At 54.7% G+C, this 18882-nt stretch overlaps 1 protein-coding gene across 4 annotated transcripts in view; it reads right to left on the bottom strand.

Annotated features, from left to right (window-relative positions):
• The window catches only part of CCDC12 (coiled-coil domain containing 12), a 58855-nt gene that overhangs the window by 9288 nt on the left and 30685 nt on the right, over nucleotides 1–18882 (bottom strand). For all 4 annotated transcript variants that reach the window (XM_034997284.1, XM_034997287.1, XM_034997288.1 and 1 more), the window contains exon 3: nucleotides 11737–11804. In XM_034997284.1, coding sequence (XP_034853175.1) covers nucleotides 11737–11804 — 68 coding nt within the window. The remainder of the gene's footprint in view (nucleotides 1–11736; nucleotides 11805–18882) is intronic.

Here is an 18882-nt window from a genome sequence, read left to right as displayed (position 1 = left end):
CTGGAGCTGAGCACGGGCCCAGCAGTCGTGAACACCTGGGTCCCGGTCACTGTGGGACTGGCCCATCCTGGGCCTCAGTTTCCACATCTGTAAACAAGGAGGGTCTGCCAACTGTGTCAAGCTAGGTCCAAGCCCTCCCTGCTTCACTCGGTGAGACCTAATGAAGAAACTGCCTCTCACTAATGCCTAATTAACTGGCCCTCCCCCACGCCGATCACCGCCAAAAGGCAAGAGTCTCTAAGGGCAGGTCACGGGGGCACTGGGTTCTGCTCGGGGGCCTGGTCTTTTCAACACGGGACCAAGGTTTAACCCCCTGCTTCTGCAAACAGCTTAAAAACCTGACAACAGATGTATTTTTTAAAAATCTAACTGTTAGCCTTGGAGAAGTACCAAGGCAAGCAGGGTCAGAGGGGCTGCGATCACGGAGGGAGGGGCAGAGTCTGACCTTGGGCGCCTCTTCTCCCTTAAAGCATCTACTTACACGCAGAGGCTGAAAAGCGGAGACCCCAAGCAGAGCTTCCTGCCAACCCATGGGGCTGAAGAGACAGAAGTTTGCATCAGTTCGAGGAAGGAAGCCCCTTCCTCAGTCCTGAGAGGGTGGGTGAGGGCACCTGCAGGCTAACTGCTTGCCAGAAGCTGCAATACATTTTCTCCGGAAGAAAATAAATGATTCGGAACCCAAATTATCCCTAGGACTTTTCATACACAATATCCAGGATTCTACCAAAGCCATGAGAAAAAAAATAAATAAATAACAGAAATACACTTAAAGGAGATCCAAATAGTACAATGATTAGAAATGAAATATAAAACAACTGAAATTAATGAAAGTTCAGGAAAGTGTATCACACGACGGAGAACTGCAGCAGAGAATGTGAAACTACAAATTAATTAAATGGGAATTCTACAACTGAAAATATAACCAAAGTCAAGACCTCAATAAATGGGTTCAACAGCAGTTTAGAACAACTAAAAGGGGGGGTTAGCGAACCGCAACTTAAGTCAGAAAATATCCAGACCAAGGCACAGAGGGAAAAAAGTTGGGAAATACGAAAAAGAACATGAAAGACCCATGGGACATGGTGGAAAGAGCTAACATAACATGTAATGAGAGCCCCAGGAGCAATATTTAAAGAGATAATAACTGAAAATTTCACAAAATAAGTGGAAAACATCAAGCCAAGCCACACACAGATTAAAGAAATACTAGGAGCTCCAAAGAAGAGCACACTTAGGCAAATCATTATCAAACTACTCAACACCAAACACAAAGAGAAATTCTTAAATTAGATAGACACCTGGCCTTCAAAGGAAAACCTAAAACAGACAGCTGACTTCTCGACAGAAACAATAGAAACCATAAGACAATGGGGTGATACATGGGCAATGCCAAAAGTAATTAGAATGCCACACCAGAATGATAAATCTAGATAAAATAGCCGTCAAAGAGGGCTGCATGGGTGGCTCAGTCAGATAAGCGTCTGACTCTTGATTTCGGTTCAGATCATGATCTCAGGGTTGTGAGATCGAGCCCCACATCAGGCTCTATGCTCAGTGGGAAGTCTGCTTGGGATTCTCTCTCTCCCTCTCCCTCTGCCAACTTCCCATCCCCGGCACTCGTGCTCTCTGTCTCTCAAATAAAAAATAAATCTTTTTTAAAAAAAACAGCCTTCAAAGAAAACCTTGGCCAGAAAAAGAAAAATTGGCGAAACTGGTCATCCGGGAATCTGTCAAGAAATACTAAGGGGAGTGCTTCTGACTGAAGGAAAATGATCTCAGATGGGAGCACTGAATTGTAGAAGGAATGAAATGCATCAGAGTAAATATGCAGGGAAATCTAAAAGAATACTGACTGTACAAAATACTCATACTTTTTCTGGGATTTAAAATGCAGCATCAGGGGCACCTGGCTGCACGAGTAATGATATGGTAGTCCCTTTTTTTTTAAGTAGGCTCCATGTCCTACGTGGGGCTTGAACTCATGACCCTGAGATCGAGAGTCGGATGCTCTACCAACTGAGCCAGCCAGGCGCAAATGCCCTGGGCCACCCCCAGTCCCCTCCACGTGGGCAGCCACAAAGGCTACCTGGTACCCCCACTTTCACCCTCTCTGATCCACTGTCCCCTAAACAAGACTCAGCCTCTTCACACAGTCCTGACCTCATTCCTCATTGGTCCCCACAGCCTGCTTTCCAATCAAATGTCCCCTGGGTCATTGCCAGTCCAGTCTGCTACACTTTCCTGCCCCTTGGCCTTCAAGAGCTAGCTTAACAAGACGGCACTGTGGGCAGCCCAAAGGTTGCCACCCACCCCAAGACACAGCTGACGGCTCCTCTCCTGGGCCTCCTCTTGGCCCTACATGGCCCTCTGCCCTCTCCGCAGCAGCCCTCACACCCCACGTACGTGGTCCCTTCGTGGCTGCCCCACAGACCCTGCCCCACAAGCTCCTAGAGAGCCAGTCCCAGCACTCCGCTGCCAACTCACACTTGTCCCCACTCCACAGAGGAATTCAGGGAGGGCGCGTGGTGGCGACCTGGGGCTCTCTGGGCCTTTCAATGCTTAGGAAGACAAGCAAAGAATTTGTGCCCAGGAGATTCACAAAGGGCAGGAATGTGGCCGGGCCAGGGCAGCCAGCTCCTAAGGGCCTTTATTATCTCTGAAGCAAAGCAGCAGAGTGATGTCCACGTTTACATCCTATTGAGTCTCCTTAAACTGGGGAAATGTGTTTTTCCATCTCCTCTCCTCCACTCCCTCCCCGGGTATCTGAGGAGACCAAGCAAGTGCCTGAGCAGGTTTGGTGACCACTGTGAGGTCTCCCTCAAGGCCAGCCGCGGGGACCCCGGGTGTGGGCTGGCCAGGGAGATCCCGGGAAATCACCTTCCACATGTGCCCCTCAGGGGAAGGGGGAGGAGAAAGTTGGTATTCTCTGTAAAATATGAAACTCTACCCAGGAGTAGAGTTCTAGAATGTCCAAGTGAAAGGAAGTTTCCAGATGATCTGGTCCAACCCCTTCGCTGGCAAACAGGCCTCTGAGAAAGCCTGATGCTCATGGAGGGCTCCCAGCCCTGGCTTACTTCACCCTCATCCGTGCTCCCAGCCTTACCCTCGGGGACATGAACCCCTCATCTCACCCCTTCGCATTCAGCCCCTGCCCTGGGCCCCTGGAGAGAGGCCAACATGAGGCAGTCCCACCTGGCCTGTGCCCTAAGAACACGGCCCACCCCACCCGGCTACCTCAGTCCCCCCTGCCAACACAGGCTTCTCCGGAACCAGAGAAAGGGGGGAGTCTTGAAGCTCTCCTCCCAGTAACTGAGCACAGGACAGGCCAAGCCCAGGATAGGCCTGGGAAGTCCTGGCTGAAGACAGCAGCTCTGACCCAGACGGCTTTCAGCTTGCACATCTGGGGTAGAGAGTAACAGGGCTCCTCCAGGGACAGGCACACACCCCCAACAACCTTCTGTATGCTTTGGGCTCTGCACATGCACACTCACCCCCGTGTCTCCAATGTAGACAAGGCCTCGTTTGTGGCTGCCAGAGGCCAGACAGGCCCGTGAAAACAAGGGGATAGGCAACTGTCCCAAATGGTGCTCACAAGTGCTCCAGAGGCTGGTGGTCACTTCCTTTAAGACAGATTAGAGCACTCAAACCCATGACCTGATAAGCCTGATCTGGGGAAGTTACACCATAGAAATAGTACCAAAACAGGGTCAAACAGAACCAAATGTTGCACACAGAAATGCTTCTGGCAGCATCACCTCTAACAGCCCCCAGCAGACACTTCTGGGCTCTCTTCTGGCGGAATCCCCCAGGGGAGGCTGCGAGCACCCCTGCAGAGGATGAGCACCTGTCCAGAAAATGACCACGATGGGAGTGAGGGATGGTCCAGCTCAGGACAGTGCCATCAGAACACCTGGAAACTCCACTAGAAGTCGAGTACAAGGTTGGTATGGAACACGGACACCGGAAACAGATGGGCTATGGCGATGTTTTTGTTTGGTGGTTGCTCAACAGTTTAATTCGGGATACTTGATGGTTGGCTTAATAGCAAATGGAACTTTGGAAGAGCCCAGCGGCTTCCCCACTCATGGGCAGAAGGTACTGTACTCCAGCTGTCCTCCCAGAGGGCCACGCTGGCCACACTATGGGGACGGGTACAGATATAGGGCAATCAAAGCTCCCTCCCCTCCTACCCACCCCAGGTCTCCTGTCCTACAGACAGAGAAAATGCGGCACAAGAACAGACCACGCGCTGGACAGGGCCACATCCCATGGACATAGCCTCCCAAGCGACCCCTGGCCAACGCCTCCTCCAAGGGCTTCAGGAAAAGGGGTGGGAACTCCCGCATCCTCTGGACCTTGATGTCCTGTCCCCACCCCAAAGCGCAGGCCGAGATGAATGGGATAATGCTTCCTTCTCAATAGGAACACGCTCCATATGCTGCCTCTCAGGACTGCCCTTCAATGTAAGGTGGCTACTGACATCTTCCAGATGAGGAAAATAGTCACAGAGAGACTCATGGATGTGCCCAAGAGCCTCAGAGTTAGGGAAAAGCCAAAGCCTGAATCCCAACCCAGGTCTCTGGCCTTGAGGCGGACCCCAGTCCCCGTCACCAAGCTCCTTAGGGACCTGCAGTCATGTGGAAGAGTAAAGGCTATCTGACAGCACGCCCAGGAGTCCTGCCCAGGGCTACAGGTGGGTCAGCCGTGCTCTGGGCCCTTGGTGTGCCTTGAGGGAAAAAATCATGCTGGGCATTCCCTCATCCTCCCACTCTAGGAGTCTGGCTGAAAGCACCATTCTTGAAACTCCTCCTCCCTCCTCAGATCCCATCCTCCCAGCTAGCTCCCCAGCCTCCAGGACCCTCCCTCAGCCCCTGATATCGCAGTGGGTCACAGGCGTTAGATGAAGAAGGGGCTTTAGAAATCTGGAATAGAGAGGCAGTCAGGCCTTGCCTTAAAAACAGGGAGGCCAGAAGCGCCAGAGCTGGCCGGGGGTGAGACCCACATGGAAGGCCCACCCAAGTTCACCCAACTGCGTCAGCTCCAAGGCCCGTCAAGATCACCAGGTGCCCAGCCCCTGATGGTTCAGAACAGCCAGCAGCTGGTCAAGGCCATGCCCAGGGCCAAGCGTGAGTTAAGTCAGGCCCCTGCCCAGCCCTAGCTGCCCTCACATCTGGCTCATGTGGTCTGTACCCACTGCCACCCTAGACTCTGAAGGGCCCAGCCCACGTTCCCTAGACTTCCTAGGGTTCCCTAGGCTCTGCACCCATCCTACCTGGAAATGCACAGCTGACAGGCACTTGAAGTACTAGAAACAGCTGATGTACCAAAAATCAAGGACTGAAAAAGAAACGACAGATAGTATTCCCAAAGAAATATTAAGCAACCATTGAGAATTTTGTAGAAGTGTTATTTATCAAAAGATGATCAGGACACAGTGTGTGAAAAAGGTCATGAACAGCAGAATATGCTCAGACATGTGTTAGGCTGTATTTTCTAAACTTTCCACAACTGAAAAAAATCTATACTTTAAGTACTTTAACTATCAATTCAAGTTTTAAAAGAGGAGGGGGGCAAAAGTTTGGACAGCTGAGCTGAATCCCAAAGGGCACACAAGATGAGACCTGAACTCGCCCCACTGGCTGTCTAGGGCCAGATCGGGGTACAGAGACAGGAGCCTGCACAGCCCACTGCCCCCCATCCTCCTGGGCCCCACCCGTCACACAGGCCACGCTGGGGAGGTGGATGGTGCTCAACCCCATGGGGCTGCCCTGGGCTGTAAACCGCTAGCCCCCGCTGCAGGCTGCCAGAGAAACCTCTTTTCACCACACAGCTGCCCGGCCTCCCTGATGCCCACCCCACCGGCCCCAGCCAAGAGGGCACACAGCCAAAGGCCCCGGCGCCTCCACATTTGGGAGCGGCACTAAGGGTGAAGGTGGCAGAAGAGAACCAAGCGGGGCCTGCCTTGGCAGCCTGCAGGCAGAGGGATTGGGGAGGACTCCCAAGGCTGGTCCCCTTCCTCTCAGTTGGGAGATCGTGGACAAGTTGCTTCACCTGCATGAAGTGCGGTTTCTTCACCTCGCGGTCGGATCACACCTACTCCCAGAACAGGGAAGGGGATTTCATGAGAAGGGTTTTGGAAGCACTGACGATCATGACCTACAAGATCAGGACTTCCTTCTGGGCAGAGAGGACCCAGCCATCCTCCCCGCTTTCCCCTGCCCAGAAGAGAAATGCCTGGCCTGCTTGCATGGTGAACGCTGCCTTCTTAAACCAGTCCTCTCATCCTCTCCTGATTCATTCTCACGCGATCCAGGGCCTACTCCTGAGCAGCGGGGTCAGGAGAAACAGGGCGACCGCAGGCCGTCTCAGCACGAGCCATGGAGCCACAGTCCATCCCACTGCCACGGAGGGGAGAGCCCCGGGCCCAGAGCGCAGTGAGGTGACTCAGGAGGAGCGGGTGAGAGCTGCCCTGTGGTCATCACAACAGTGGGATCAAGCTGACGTCATGGATGTGCAAGCACACGCCGGACACAGACACCGTCCCGGGGACCCAACTCGAAGATGAGAGAAGGCCTATCATTTGCCAACCTCCGGGGTTTGGGCACCGGGCAAGGCCTGGGCAGGGCCTCAGCTGGGGTGGGACCTCTCTCCACACGGAGTTGGAGAACTGGTTTCTCATCCTGAAGAACGAGGGCTAGTGGCCCAGTTTCTGCGGCAACAGTCTGTGACACTCACTCCAGAGTAAGCCACTGTCCCTGCGTGGTGACTGCCCCAGCTGGGTGCACACCTTGATCCAGAGCGGAGGGAGGTGGTGGTTGTGGGGGCTGAGGGCTTGAGGCTTGCTTGTTCAAGCACTTAACAAGACACGCTCCCCTGCCCCCTGCCCACTAGGGTGTGCAGCACCTCCCCTCTCCTCCCTCCTGCCAGGGTGGCCGTGACTGTCAGCCACAAACCCGCCCCAGACACCCCTCCGTGGCACATGTATCAGCTGACTTGCCATCAGGAGGAAGCGACTGAGGCCTTAAAAAAACACAAAAGCAGCCAACAGAAATGCCCCTCTCTGTGGGCCACCTTTCCATGGCTGCCGGGCTATATCTTACCAAGGCCGTAAGCGGGGGCTGTGTTAGAGAGAAGTCTCCGACGCCCCTCAAAGTTAGCTATAGGGAGGGGTGGCTGGAAGAGGGCAGATCCAGCCCAGATGACAAGCCGGGCCCCTCTGGGAAGGCAAACATGTCTTTCCTTCCCACAGGGTCTGGCTTGGGCTGGTCCACCTTCAAGGGACACTGACTCCTCACCCCAGTGGGGATTTGGTTGTATGGGGACAGGGCAGGATTTATCCTGGAGAGAGTCATACAAATTTTAAGAAGGAATGTGGATCTACAGATTCCATGCAATTCCAATCAAAATCCTAGCAAGCTTTTTTATAGATACTAACAAGCCGATTCTAGAGTTTATAAGGAAAGGCAAAGGAACTGGAACAGGCTAAGATTCTGAGAAGTGTCCTTAAGGCAAATGGGCAGCAGCATGGGAAGAGAGGAAGATGGGGATTCTCCAGCATGGCTGGTGAGGGGCGAGGTCCCAGGGTGCCTGCCTCCGATCCTGCTGGGTTTTCCCGTCTCCTCAGCCACCTGCCCTGGCCCCACACTGCATCTGCAAAACGACGCTCCTCAATGACTTTGCTGAGGATGAACTCTATCAAGGAGGGGAGGTCCCACAAACGATCCTAATGATTCATTTCTTGGCCACAGGTACTTTTACTTCTTCTCTCATCCACCGACCTTGCTGTTTCCCCAATTTGCAAAGTGAGCACAGCCTGTGTGAGAGTTCTGCCTTCTCCACATGTGTCTGGAGTCCTTCAACTCTCTCAGGAGGGCCTAAAAGTGTCTTCTTTCTGCCCAGAGCCCAGCATTTGCCAGATAAAAAGTGACGTATTTGCTGTACTCATCAGGGAAGCAAGCTGCTATCTTTCTCCCCCTCTTTAGTCGAAGATACTCGGGTGAGGCTCACTGAGGCAGTAACTTGTCAGGGCCAGAAGGCTAATAACAGGCAGGCCTGGCCTCACACCCAGAGCTGCTTCCAAGTCCCGAGCTTTCTCCATCTGCCTGGTTTCTACAATTTTGGGGCCCACTGTTGCACAAAGAACTGTCTCAACTTTTATTTTGCTCAGTCCTGTTGGTGTAAACAAAAGTGCCTGAGGAACTTCTGGGAAGTTCATCACCAACCGAAGACATGGGCTGGGCTGCCCCACAAGCTTGTGCAGCGCGGACGGGGCCACATTGAATCTCCCTCCCTGCTCCAGTGACCCGTACAAAGCCCACGCTGGGCTTTCCAAGCCATGGGTCAGAGGGTGTCTGTGCATGCCTCCCCAATAAGCGGTTACCCCACTCTCCCTTTCACCCTGCTGGTTCACACCTCTGGGCCTTCTCTGCCCAAATCCTACCCACTAAGATTCCAGACCCAACTCAAAAGGAAGGTTCTCCATGAGGCCTTGTCCTGTTGCCCCTGGCTGAAGGCAGCCTGGAGTGGGCCCTGCATTCCTCTCAGGACACCTCAGAAGGGCTGGTGCCCACAGGGGTGCCCACCTGGCACCTGGGCTCAGTGTGGGCTGACCTGGACCGAAGCAGACTGTTCTTACCTCCCAGGAGCCAAGGAAGTGAAGATGCTCACTGGTAAATGGCCTCAGAGGTCATCCCTGCCTGCCCCCCAACTCAGTGGAGCTGGAAGGCTGCCCCTTTCCCCCCATCGGCAAAGGGGGCCATGGCAGGGGCTGTGGCCTAGGGGCTCCATGGAGCCTGCTCCCAAGCCATAAACATCCTGCTGGGAGTCCCTTTCCAGACCTGGAGAACCGATGAGGAGAAAGGCCCCCTCTCTGCTATGACAGACACAGAGTCAGCTGCCTCAGGCTCTTCCTGGAAAGCCCACACCCCAGCCCTAGACCCTGCAGTCTGGGGTTAAACCCACAAGGGTCTGGCCACTTGGTACAGGGACTGAGGCTCTGCCCTGCCTTCCCGAATAATCCAGGCAGCACCTTCACTCTAAGCCTGTTCAAGGTAAGAGCCCCCTTTTCCTGGGGCGCTACAAATTCCTGCACAACTCCACGCCCGGCTAAGGCGGGCTTTCCTGACAACCGAGGCAGTGACTGAGCAGCAGAGGGACGGCCACGCAAGCGAAGCTCCTGATTCCCAGGCCAGACCCGGCCCCCACACACCCAGCCTTAACCGAGGCGGGGTCAGAAAAGTGGAAGAACAGGAGGAGCTGAAGCAGAACTCCATCCAGTGCCCCACGGGTTTGGTCCCTGGGCTGCTGTGAGCAGGCCCTCCAACCCCCCCCACCCGCCCCCACGGGTCCAGATGGGCGGGCTTGGCAGGGGATTTCAGAGGGGGTCTCGGGCTTCGCCACAAATGACTCGTTAAGGCCTAGAAGGTGAACGGGGGCTTTTTTACCCAGAGCTCCGGCAGAGGAACCTGGGGCCCTGCACCTCTTTCTTTTTCACACTGTTTTCGTGATGAAATCTCTCAGGCACAAAGAAACATTCAGAGAATAACACAACACTTGTGCTCACTTCCTCCAAAGTCAACAAAAGCAACACTCTGCCGTTTTTGAGACAGGTTTGCTCCTCCCCACTCCCCCGTTTTTGTTATAGAAATCCTATGTTGTGGCTGGTCACAGCCTTTCCCTAATCCTGTTTCCTCCCCGATTCCCAGCAGCTAATCTGAGGGCAGGAGTGGGTACACGGCGGAGAGCATGGTCCCATGTCTGTAGCTTCCACTTCAATGCCCTCTTCCCACACACTTGTTTTTCTGTCCAGTCTGTCGGCCTCCAGAGAGCGTCGGCCCCATGAGGGCAGGGACTGTGTTTTGTCCTCTGCCGCCTTCCAAGCCAAATCAGACAACCAACTGAGCCAGGGCTTGTGGAGCGAATAACACCTCTATCATCATGTGGGTTTCTGAAATATATATATAAACGTTCCTGCCCTGTGTGTTCTCACTTCCGAAGCCTGCTCTTTCCTCCACTGACACCGCGTTTGAGATTCAATCCCATGGCTCAACAATCAAGTGTTCTACCGTATGACCCACCCATCTGCTCACCAATGCTCCTTCTCTTTCTCATCAAGGAGGAGGGGGATGAGAGCAGGGACCTCCCAGCAAAGCGAAGACAGCCCAGAAACCAGGACTCAAGGCTCTAGCCAGCGATTGACCGAGAATCTAAGTAAGAACAAGCCAGAAGAAAATCGAAGGTCCCCCCAGCAGGTCCCACAGAACAGGGGAAACTGTGCAGGCATGCACCCCCAAACCACACAAGTGGGGTTGCTTGGCAAAAGAGCAAGGACCTGGCCTTCATCTCTGTCATCGGTGAGGGCCCCCTGAGGGGCTGGTGGAGGGGGCCAGACCCAACAAGAAAGCAGAGAGCCCAGCACTAGGGTGGCGGGGGTCCCAGCACCACCACTGAGCACAGAGCTGTTCCCATTTCTGGTAATAGGTGAGGTGGCAAGGACCCTACAGGGCTGCCTGTGGGGACGGTGTGAACCCACTCTGTAAACTGTCATGCAGGCGAACACACACAAGCACACACACACAACCCTGTGGACTTGAAAAAGCCCTATCTCCTGTGAGATCAGCTCCCGATGAGGGGCCGGCACCCGGGAAGGTTCCACGCATACTGGAAAAGTTAAGTGGCATCAGGAAGTCCTGCTTCCTCCTCCGGGGAGGGTCCTCCACCTCCTGCTGTACCCCTCAAAGCACAGCCCGTCCAGGGAAGTTTACTTCGGACATCCAGATCCACAACCCCATGTGAGCAGACACCTTCAAGCCCTGAGCCTGAAGGAAACTGCTCAGAACGGAGGACATCAAGGTGACCTGTCCATTCAGAAACCAAGTCTGATCCCAAGTACAGTTCCCCCGCGGCCCTTGTGGCCCGAGTTCAAGACTGGGCGTGGGAGGGAGGGCACAAGACCCCGGAACTCTGGTGTGGAAGTGCTGGGCGAACAGGAAGGTTCTCCCCAGCTCACAAAGACCATCCACACAGCGCCTGCCCACCCCACACTTCGGATTTGCAAATGTTTCCCAGCTATTTTTGATGCAAAGCAGCACCCAAGCTGTGTGGAGGTGCCAGCCCTCAAGAAGGGGCGAGGGGAGACTGTGTGCCCGCAATCACAGGGAAGAGCACCGTGTTCAGGCAACTGAAGTGGACTCGACCAGATGACAGGATCTGGCAAAGAGAAACACTCTCCACGGCCTCCTGAGGGGGCCGGGGAGCACAGACAGGGAGGAAGCAGCGGAGGCTCAGAGCTGAGCTCCACACGAAGACCGAGCTATGGAAGGCGGAGAGGAGAGGACAAGGAATCCAGCCCGAGGGAGGAGCACACACAGAGGATGCCATCAGGAGACTCCAAAGGGTCAGAGGGCTTACGGGGAACCGGAAGGGGCTGGACGAGACCAGGTGGCCCAGGCAGAGTGACCACGCCAGGCACGGTTTGGACCTGATTTTGCAGGTGCAGTGGACCCACACCACGCAAGTGGTTTGGAGATAAGCCTTCATGAGGGTCGGGAAGAAACTGCGGGTGGCTGAGTAAAAGGTGGCTGGCCAGTGGGGGAAAGGGAGCAAAGAAGGCTCCGGCTGGGGAGAAGGGTGAGCTTTTCATGCCTGCACAAGGCAGCCATGGGGCGGTGGGGGAGGCACGGGGTAGAGAGTGTCAACATCGAGGTGGGATGACAGAGAGCTGCACACGGGCCTCACCTGTGCTTCTCGCCTTCCTCCTCCCCTTCTCTGAGCTGCTTGGTCTTGGGCTCCCCGTCTTCCTTGTCCTGCAAAGGAAGGGAGAAAACCACTCGCTCAGACGGATGCTCCTACTTCCAGTCCTTGATGCCCAGGGAGCTGGGGAAGAACGGGACACCTCAGGAGCCTCTCACCCTGGCAAGGAGCAGCTTGGTGTTGCAGCCTCCAAGGGGTACACAACACTGGAGCCTCACTGCCCCTCCTTCAACTCCCCCCCCACGACGCCCACAAAACCTAACAGCCGGTGACCCCAGCCCGGGCCAGGCCCACGGTGACCCCCAGAGAACACTAGCAGGAGGAGCTAGGTTTGAGTGGTGAGAAATGCAGGTGGTCGGTGACCCCTCAATGGGTCTGGATGGAGCCACCCACTCAGCTGGGAAGGGCAGTCACCAGCGACCAGGGTGGGGCAAAAGCTCGGGCCTCCTGGCCCCCACTTCCAGGCCAGAGGCCTCTCTAGGAATACCTACTTGCTTACCTTAAGGAGTAGCAATAACTCAAACTAGAACCAAGCTGAGAATAAGACTCCTGCCATGTATTCAGGGGATGGAGAGAAGGCGAACTAGTTCGAAGTTTCTATGGGAAAAACTTCTAAATCTGCTTTGTCTTCCTCCTGCCCCCCATCTCTTTGTAAGTCTCAAACCTGGCACAACATACTCGTTCTCCAGGGACACCAGGGGCCGCAACAGAGGATACCACCATGCTGCTTCCAGCTGCAGAAGCAAGTGTCTTCCTGGCCTCTCTCCCTGACTCTAAGATCGGACTGGCCCTGGGGACAGACAGACATGCAGGGTGTGTGCCCATGTATGTGCTCACATGCATGACCGTGTTCTCGACGCACGTGCTGAGGCACTCCAGGGTCTCCGAGCCTGCCGGGACCGGCCCTCCAAGGGTGTCACTGTGCCCTTCCTTACTGGCTGCAACGTGCCTCTCACCATCGGGCTGGAGCAGCGTTCTGAGACATCAGTAAGGCGCTGCCATGGGGAGGCTGCTACAACGTAAGAAAGAGCTACAGGGGTGCCTGGCAGGCTCGGTTGGAGGAGCATACGACTCTTGATCTCAGGGTGGTGAGTTCGAGCCCCATGTTGGGGGTAGAGATTACAAAAAAAAAAAGAAGAAAAAAACTAAAAAAAAAAAAAAATCTTGCCATTTCCAACAACATGGATGGAACTAGAGGGTATTATGCTAAGAGAAATAAGTCAGTCAGAGAAAGACAAATACCATATGATTTCACTCCTATGTGGAATTTAAGAAACAAAACAGATGAACGTAGGGGAAGGGAAAGAAGAAATAAAATAAGATGAAATCAGAGAGGGAGACAAACCGTAAGAGACTCTTAACTCTAGGAAACAAACTGAGGGTTGCTGGAGGGGAGTGGGGTGGGGGGATGGGGTCATCGGGTGACGGGCATGAAGGAGGGCACGTGATGGAATGAGCACCGGGGGTTATGTGCAACTGATGAACCACTGAATTCTACCCCTGCAACTAATAACACAGTATATGTTACCTAAATTGAATTTAAATAAAAAGTTTACAAAAGGAAAGAGCCAGAGCTGACATATAAATTTTAAGGAAGACAGCTCTGTGCGCTAACTCTCCTCCAAGTTTGTTTATACCACTGACAGCTGCCTCCGGAGAGTGGCATTTGCTTTATGAATCCCTTCCTAACAGTGATCATCACGGACACCTGAGAACAACCAGACCCCACCATTTCTTGGCCTCACACTTACAGGGAAGGAGACCCCCCCCCCCAAAACCAGCACAGAGGCGTTTGGTCCAGCGAAATGCTTTTATGACGTGAGCGGATCAAGGTAAGCCCTTGCTCTTTCAGTCCAGAGCAGCCTAGTCCCAGGGACGAGGCAGCAGGAACAAGTGATGGCAGCCACGTGAGAGAGGTCAACATGGTTCTGTGGGGTGGGGTGGGGAGGGATGGAGAGAATGCAGGGGTTACAGGAGTAGGAAAGGCCTTCCTGGAGGGGGGGCGCAGCTTGAGCAAAGGTGGGTGTGGTCTGCAGAACACCCAGGTGGTTGGAGTAGCAGACCTGGTGAAGGTGAATGCTGGTCAAGTTGTCAAGGCAGGTGGGGCTGGTCTCAGAGGGCGCTGCCCAGGGTCCTAAGTAAGGCAAGAGGAGCCAGAGGAAAGGCTGGGGGACCTGTTGGCAGAAGGACCTTTCCTAAGGGCCTGGCCACCTCGCTGGACAAGCAAGCCCTAGGGCAGAGAGGCTTTCGCCTGATGATGGCCAAAAAGGGAAGGGAGGACAGAGTACAAATTCCTAAATGAGAAACAAGCTAGGGTTCTCGGTGTGGCCTCCAGGGCGGCAGGAGCCTGGGTAGGACCTTCCACGGAGGCCCAACGGACACACGCTCCCCTTTCCCTGACGAAATGCCAGTGGATTAAGCAAGCCATGAGCCTGAACAGTCAAAAAAAAAAAAAAAAAAAGCTCCTTCCCAACTGCCCGTCAGCAGGCTCCCAGATGGCCTGCCTCCCCTTGGTAAGTAAGGACAGAGGTGGAAGGGCAGAGAAAGGCTCAGCTCTCCCCAACCCCCAACGTGAGCTGGTGGGCAAACCCCCCAGGAAGGCATCTTTCCACAGGGCTCTGTTAACCTGGACCTGCTGGCAGAGGAGGGTGCGGACGACAGGACCGGCCTCTGGGAACCAGTCCCTTGCAAACACCGAGCCCCTTCTCGGCAGCCACCGCCACCACCGCCACCCTGGAGTCCCAGAGACACTCGAGTGCCTTGGCACAGGCTGGTTATTCATTAATAAATGAGAAAACACGCAACTATCTCTGTGACATTTTACAAAAATGCCCAGCAGTCTGGTGGGTGGGCCGCACCATTAACTGCCCACAGCGTGAGGTTAAGGATGATACCGGCCTGGGCTGCTGTGTGAAGAGCAGGTGCTCAGGAACGATGAAGAGATGCGTGTGGGGCAGAAGGCGGGTAACACATACACAGGCCACAGAAACGCAAGGACAAGGTGCGCTCCAGGCTTCACGCTCAACAGCAACTCAGACAGGACAGTGAGCATTCGTGAGCAGGGAAACAGCTTCTGGGTGATCCTGGCCTCGGTCCCAAGGCATGATACTCATTACGTGGGATGGCGACAGGAGGTGGAGACCACCCTCATGGCCCACCCCAGCCTAAGGGCCTCAAAGGGCCCCCAGAATGGAAGGTCCTCAGTTGAACCCACAGGGAGCCTGGCAAACGGCCATCAGGCAAAGGGAAAAGATTTGCCCAAGGCCACAGAGCCCATCCATGGTGACTGCAGATGTGGATCAAGGTCTTTCCGACCCCTGCCCAGTGTTCTCACCAAGGAGAGAGATGAGAGAGTGTATGAAGAGTGGCACTCAGTTTCTAAAAACAGCTCTGACCCCAGCCACCTCTCCCCGGCTCCCCCACGGTTCAGCCCTGGTTCTGACCGGCTGCAGCCAGCCCGAGTCCAGGTACAGGCCCTGGCGCACACCCTCGGAGGGCAGGCAGGGCCTGAGGGGCACAGCATCCCCGGCAATCTGGAGACACCCCACCCGCCCCGAGATAGTTAAATCTGACTCACTGCTTTAACCCCTCCCCCCCCACACACCCTTCCCCAAATTTCCCACCTTTCTCCCTCCTTCCCAGTCCCTGTTCTCCGGTCCTTGCCCTCTCCCTCGCCACCGCCACAGGTGCCCACCGCAACCCAGCCCCCAGCTCTTCCCCCCCTCGCCGTGCCTGCCTGCCAGCCTGCCAGTTGGCTGCCCCTCTGCCCCGGAGAACACAGCTTCCTGCTGCACTTGCCTCCTTTTCCTCTTCCACCTCCCCTAAGCCTCCCTCCACTTTACCATCCGCATCCCAGGTGCTGGTCATATCACACTGCTCCTCTGCTCAAAGCTCTCGCTGGCTCCCCAGAGGCTCAGGACAACAGCCATTCTCCTCAAGGGGCAGCCTCATGAGGCCCCAACACCTGCCCTACAGCCCATTCACACTCGCCCCTGTCCAGAATACCTTGACACCGTAGCCTCTGTCTCTCAAATCCTGATATGCCCATTCTCATAACCCCGAAGAAAACCCACTCTCTGACCAATTCTGGAGGTCAGCTCAAAGGCCACCTCCTCCACACAGCCTTCTGAGGTTCCCAGACAATAGGCAAATCACTCCTCTGGGCCCAGGCATGTGGTCATTCCTGTTCATATCCAGGCCTCCCTCAAGTTCTTCATGTCTTCCTCAAGTATGGGGGCATCTCCTGGAACCCCTCCTGGCGTGGACTGGACAACCTTCACCAACTGTTTGCCAATTTAACTACTCTCTCCACCAACTCCAGAAGAGCCAAACTCTTGGAAACAGTGGTGGCGGAGGGCAGGAAAGCCACGTCCTGGACCAGGGTCCTCTTGCCTCTTCCTGGAAATGCCTCCCACAGCCTGCAGGGGGAAGGGGTCTCTGATGCAAGACTTAAGGGGCCTCAGAACAGCCCTGCCCAAAACAGAGACCAACTGAGCTGTTTGATACTGTTTGAAATCCTTTTGCCAGAAACCAAATTTTTGCAAATAAAGTAAGGGTTGTGCAAGATTGGTATTACTTCTTCCTTAAATCTATGGTAAGACTTCAGTGAAGCCATCTTGGCCCAAAGTTTTCTTTGTGAGATTTTAGATATGGGGCTCTATAGGTTCTCTATTTTGTCCTGAGTCAGTCTCATTAATCCGTATCTTTCAAGGAGTATCCATTTCACCTAAGTTACTGAATGTATTGGCATAAAACCGCTTATAACATTCTCTTATTATCCCTTTAACATCTGTAGGATCTGTAATGATATCCATTGACGCTGACAACCTCTGTCTTTTCTCTTTCTCTTAGACCAGCTGGAGGGGCACCTGGCTGGCTCAGTCAGCAGAGCATGCAACTCTTAATCTCGGGGTCATGAATTCAAGCCCCATGTTGGGCGTTGAGCTTACTTAAAAAAGTAATAAAATATTAGACCAGCCAGAGGTTTATCAATTCTGGGACATTCCAGACTTGGTGTTTTAAACAATGTGTTTGCTCCTCAGTCCCTTTCCAGAAGAAGCGCTCACTAGCTGAGTACCCCTGCAGGGAATGGGGGGAGCACATCAATCCATATTTGCTGTCTGAGCCCCATGAGAAACTCTAGTCAACCATCAGAAATGCAGAAGGTGGGGGGAGAAGGGAAGTTACTGCCTCTCCTCCCGCTCCCCTCCCCATCCAGGCAGACTGGGTCCCTCTTCCCTCGTAACTCCGCTCCCCTTTGTGCGCTGGGTCCGCCCTGGGCACAGAGATAAAGGAAACAAGAACATTACCCTCAAGGATCTCAAATCTACTTAAAAGAACAGACTCAGAAAACGTAACTCTGTGCCATGTGTGGTTAGGAAGACTTTGTTCCATGTTTTGTACACCTGGGGAATTGGCAAGGGATTGCCAAGGTGTTGTCGAGAAGGAGGTAACCCTTAAACTCAGCTCTGAATGTCCAACAGGAGGTTACCAAGCAGCTAAAGAATGGTAATTGCCTGGTACAAAGCCATGAGAGCAGAGTAAGGGCACTGTCCAGACCTGTGGGGCCATCCCACAAGGCTGGCTCAGCCAGGACTGGGGGAGGTCAAGGTTGGAGGGGGCTGACAAGGCCTTCCTCCAGGGCTGTGGGCGGGCTTAGCCGAGCCAAGGCCAACACTCTCAAAGGGCATAGTGGCAGCCTGGAAGGGGAGTCATGGGAGATAGGGAGACCAGAAGCCAGGTGCGACGGTCTACTCCCGGCCCGGACCTGTCCCAGCCCGCTGCTGGTTAAGAGTAAATGAGGGTCGGGAAGTGCCTTCGGGGGCACAGCAGTGCTGAAGGAGGAGCTCCTGAGCTGAGGGGACAAGGAACAAGCCCCTCCCTCATCCCAAGAGGAGCTGCTGCCTAGGTTTCTTCCTTCCAGAAGAGAAACAAGGACGCAGGAAAGGGTTCACAGAGAGACACTCCTATCTCTGATCTAAGTTCCCCCTACCATTAGCCCATAACTGAAGCAGCTGGAGACCCGACAGGAACTCACAGGTACAGAAACCCTTTCCAATGCCCAGGCAAACATGCCTCATTAGCTCTGGGGATGCCCGGCGAGCCGTTCATGGAAATGGCCCTTCTGGTCAACAATCAAAAAAGAATAAGGCCCAAACCTAGTCCCCTGAGAAGAAGGGAAGCTGGCCCCAGCTTGCACCTTTCCGGTTGATGTGGGCCCAGGGTGGGGAAAAGTCAAGGCGAGATAGGCACAGGAAGGGGGTGAGGGGGGACAGGAAGGGACTGATGCTGCCGAGGACAAACCTGGCAGGTTTCACAATCTCACCCTGTTGCCTATCCTCAGAACCAGAGTAGCCCCCCCATCGGGTGGAGGGACTTCCTGTCGGGTGCGGCTAGGACAGGCGCTGTGCTCCCAGGGCATTTAGGGGGCAGGGCAGGCACCCAGCGTCTGACTCACCCTGAAGATGCAGTGATAAGCCCGGGGCTTAATGCCACCACCTGGGCACAGACACTGCAGTCCTCGACTGCCCAGAGTGAGGGGAAAGGGTGGGAGGGAGGTTCTGAGTCTCCCGGGCAATGATCCTGGCAGGGCCCCCGACTCGGGGTCTCCAGCACTCAGTTTGCTGCAGAGACTACCTGGCCTATATGTCCACTCTGCTCAGCAGGTGAGGAGTCCCTCGAGGGCAGGTACCTGCCTTTCTCATCTGTACCCACGAGCCTGACCCCACCTACAGCTGGTACAGTGGTGGAGCTCACAGGCTCTGGGCCGGACCCTGCCTGGCAAAGCCCAGCTCCATTTCAGCCTGCTGTGTGACCTTGGACAAGTTACTTGACCTGTCTGGCCTCGGTTTCCTCTTCTCTGAAAACAGACACTGTCACCTGTATCACGGCACGGCTACAAGAGCGGAATGGCCAGGGAGGAAGGAGAAGAGCCTGCAGCCCGGTGGACAAGGCTGCAGCCCCTGAAGGGCAGGGAGAATGGGGCCAGGGCCGGAAGGGCAGGGCTGTGGAGAAGCCGCAGGGCTGCAGGCCCAGACTGCCTGCAGCTGACAGGTCAGGATAAGCTTTCACTTTCATCAATCCTGAGAGCAGACAAGCAGCGCCACAAAGTCTGCTTCACGGAGACCTCAG

This window comes from Mirounga leonina, unplaced genomic scaffold, assembly GCF_011800145.1.
Source record: "Mirounga leonina isolate KUSES-001 unplaced genomic scaffold, KU_Mleo_1.0 Mir_94, whole genome shotgun sequence".
Lineage (NCBI taxonomy): Eukaryota > Metazoa > Chordata > Mammalia > Carnivora > Phocidae > Mirounga > Mirounga leonina.
The sequence above is the reverse complement of the archived record's forward strand: the minus strand, read 5'-3'. Positions and strand labels throughout refer to the sequence as shown.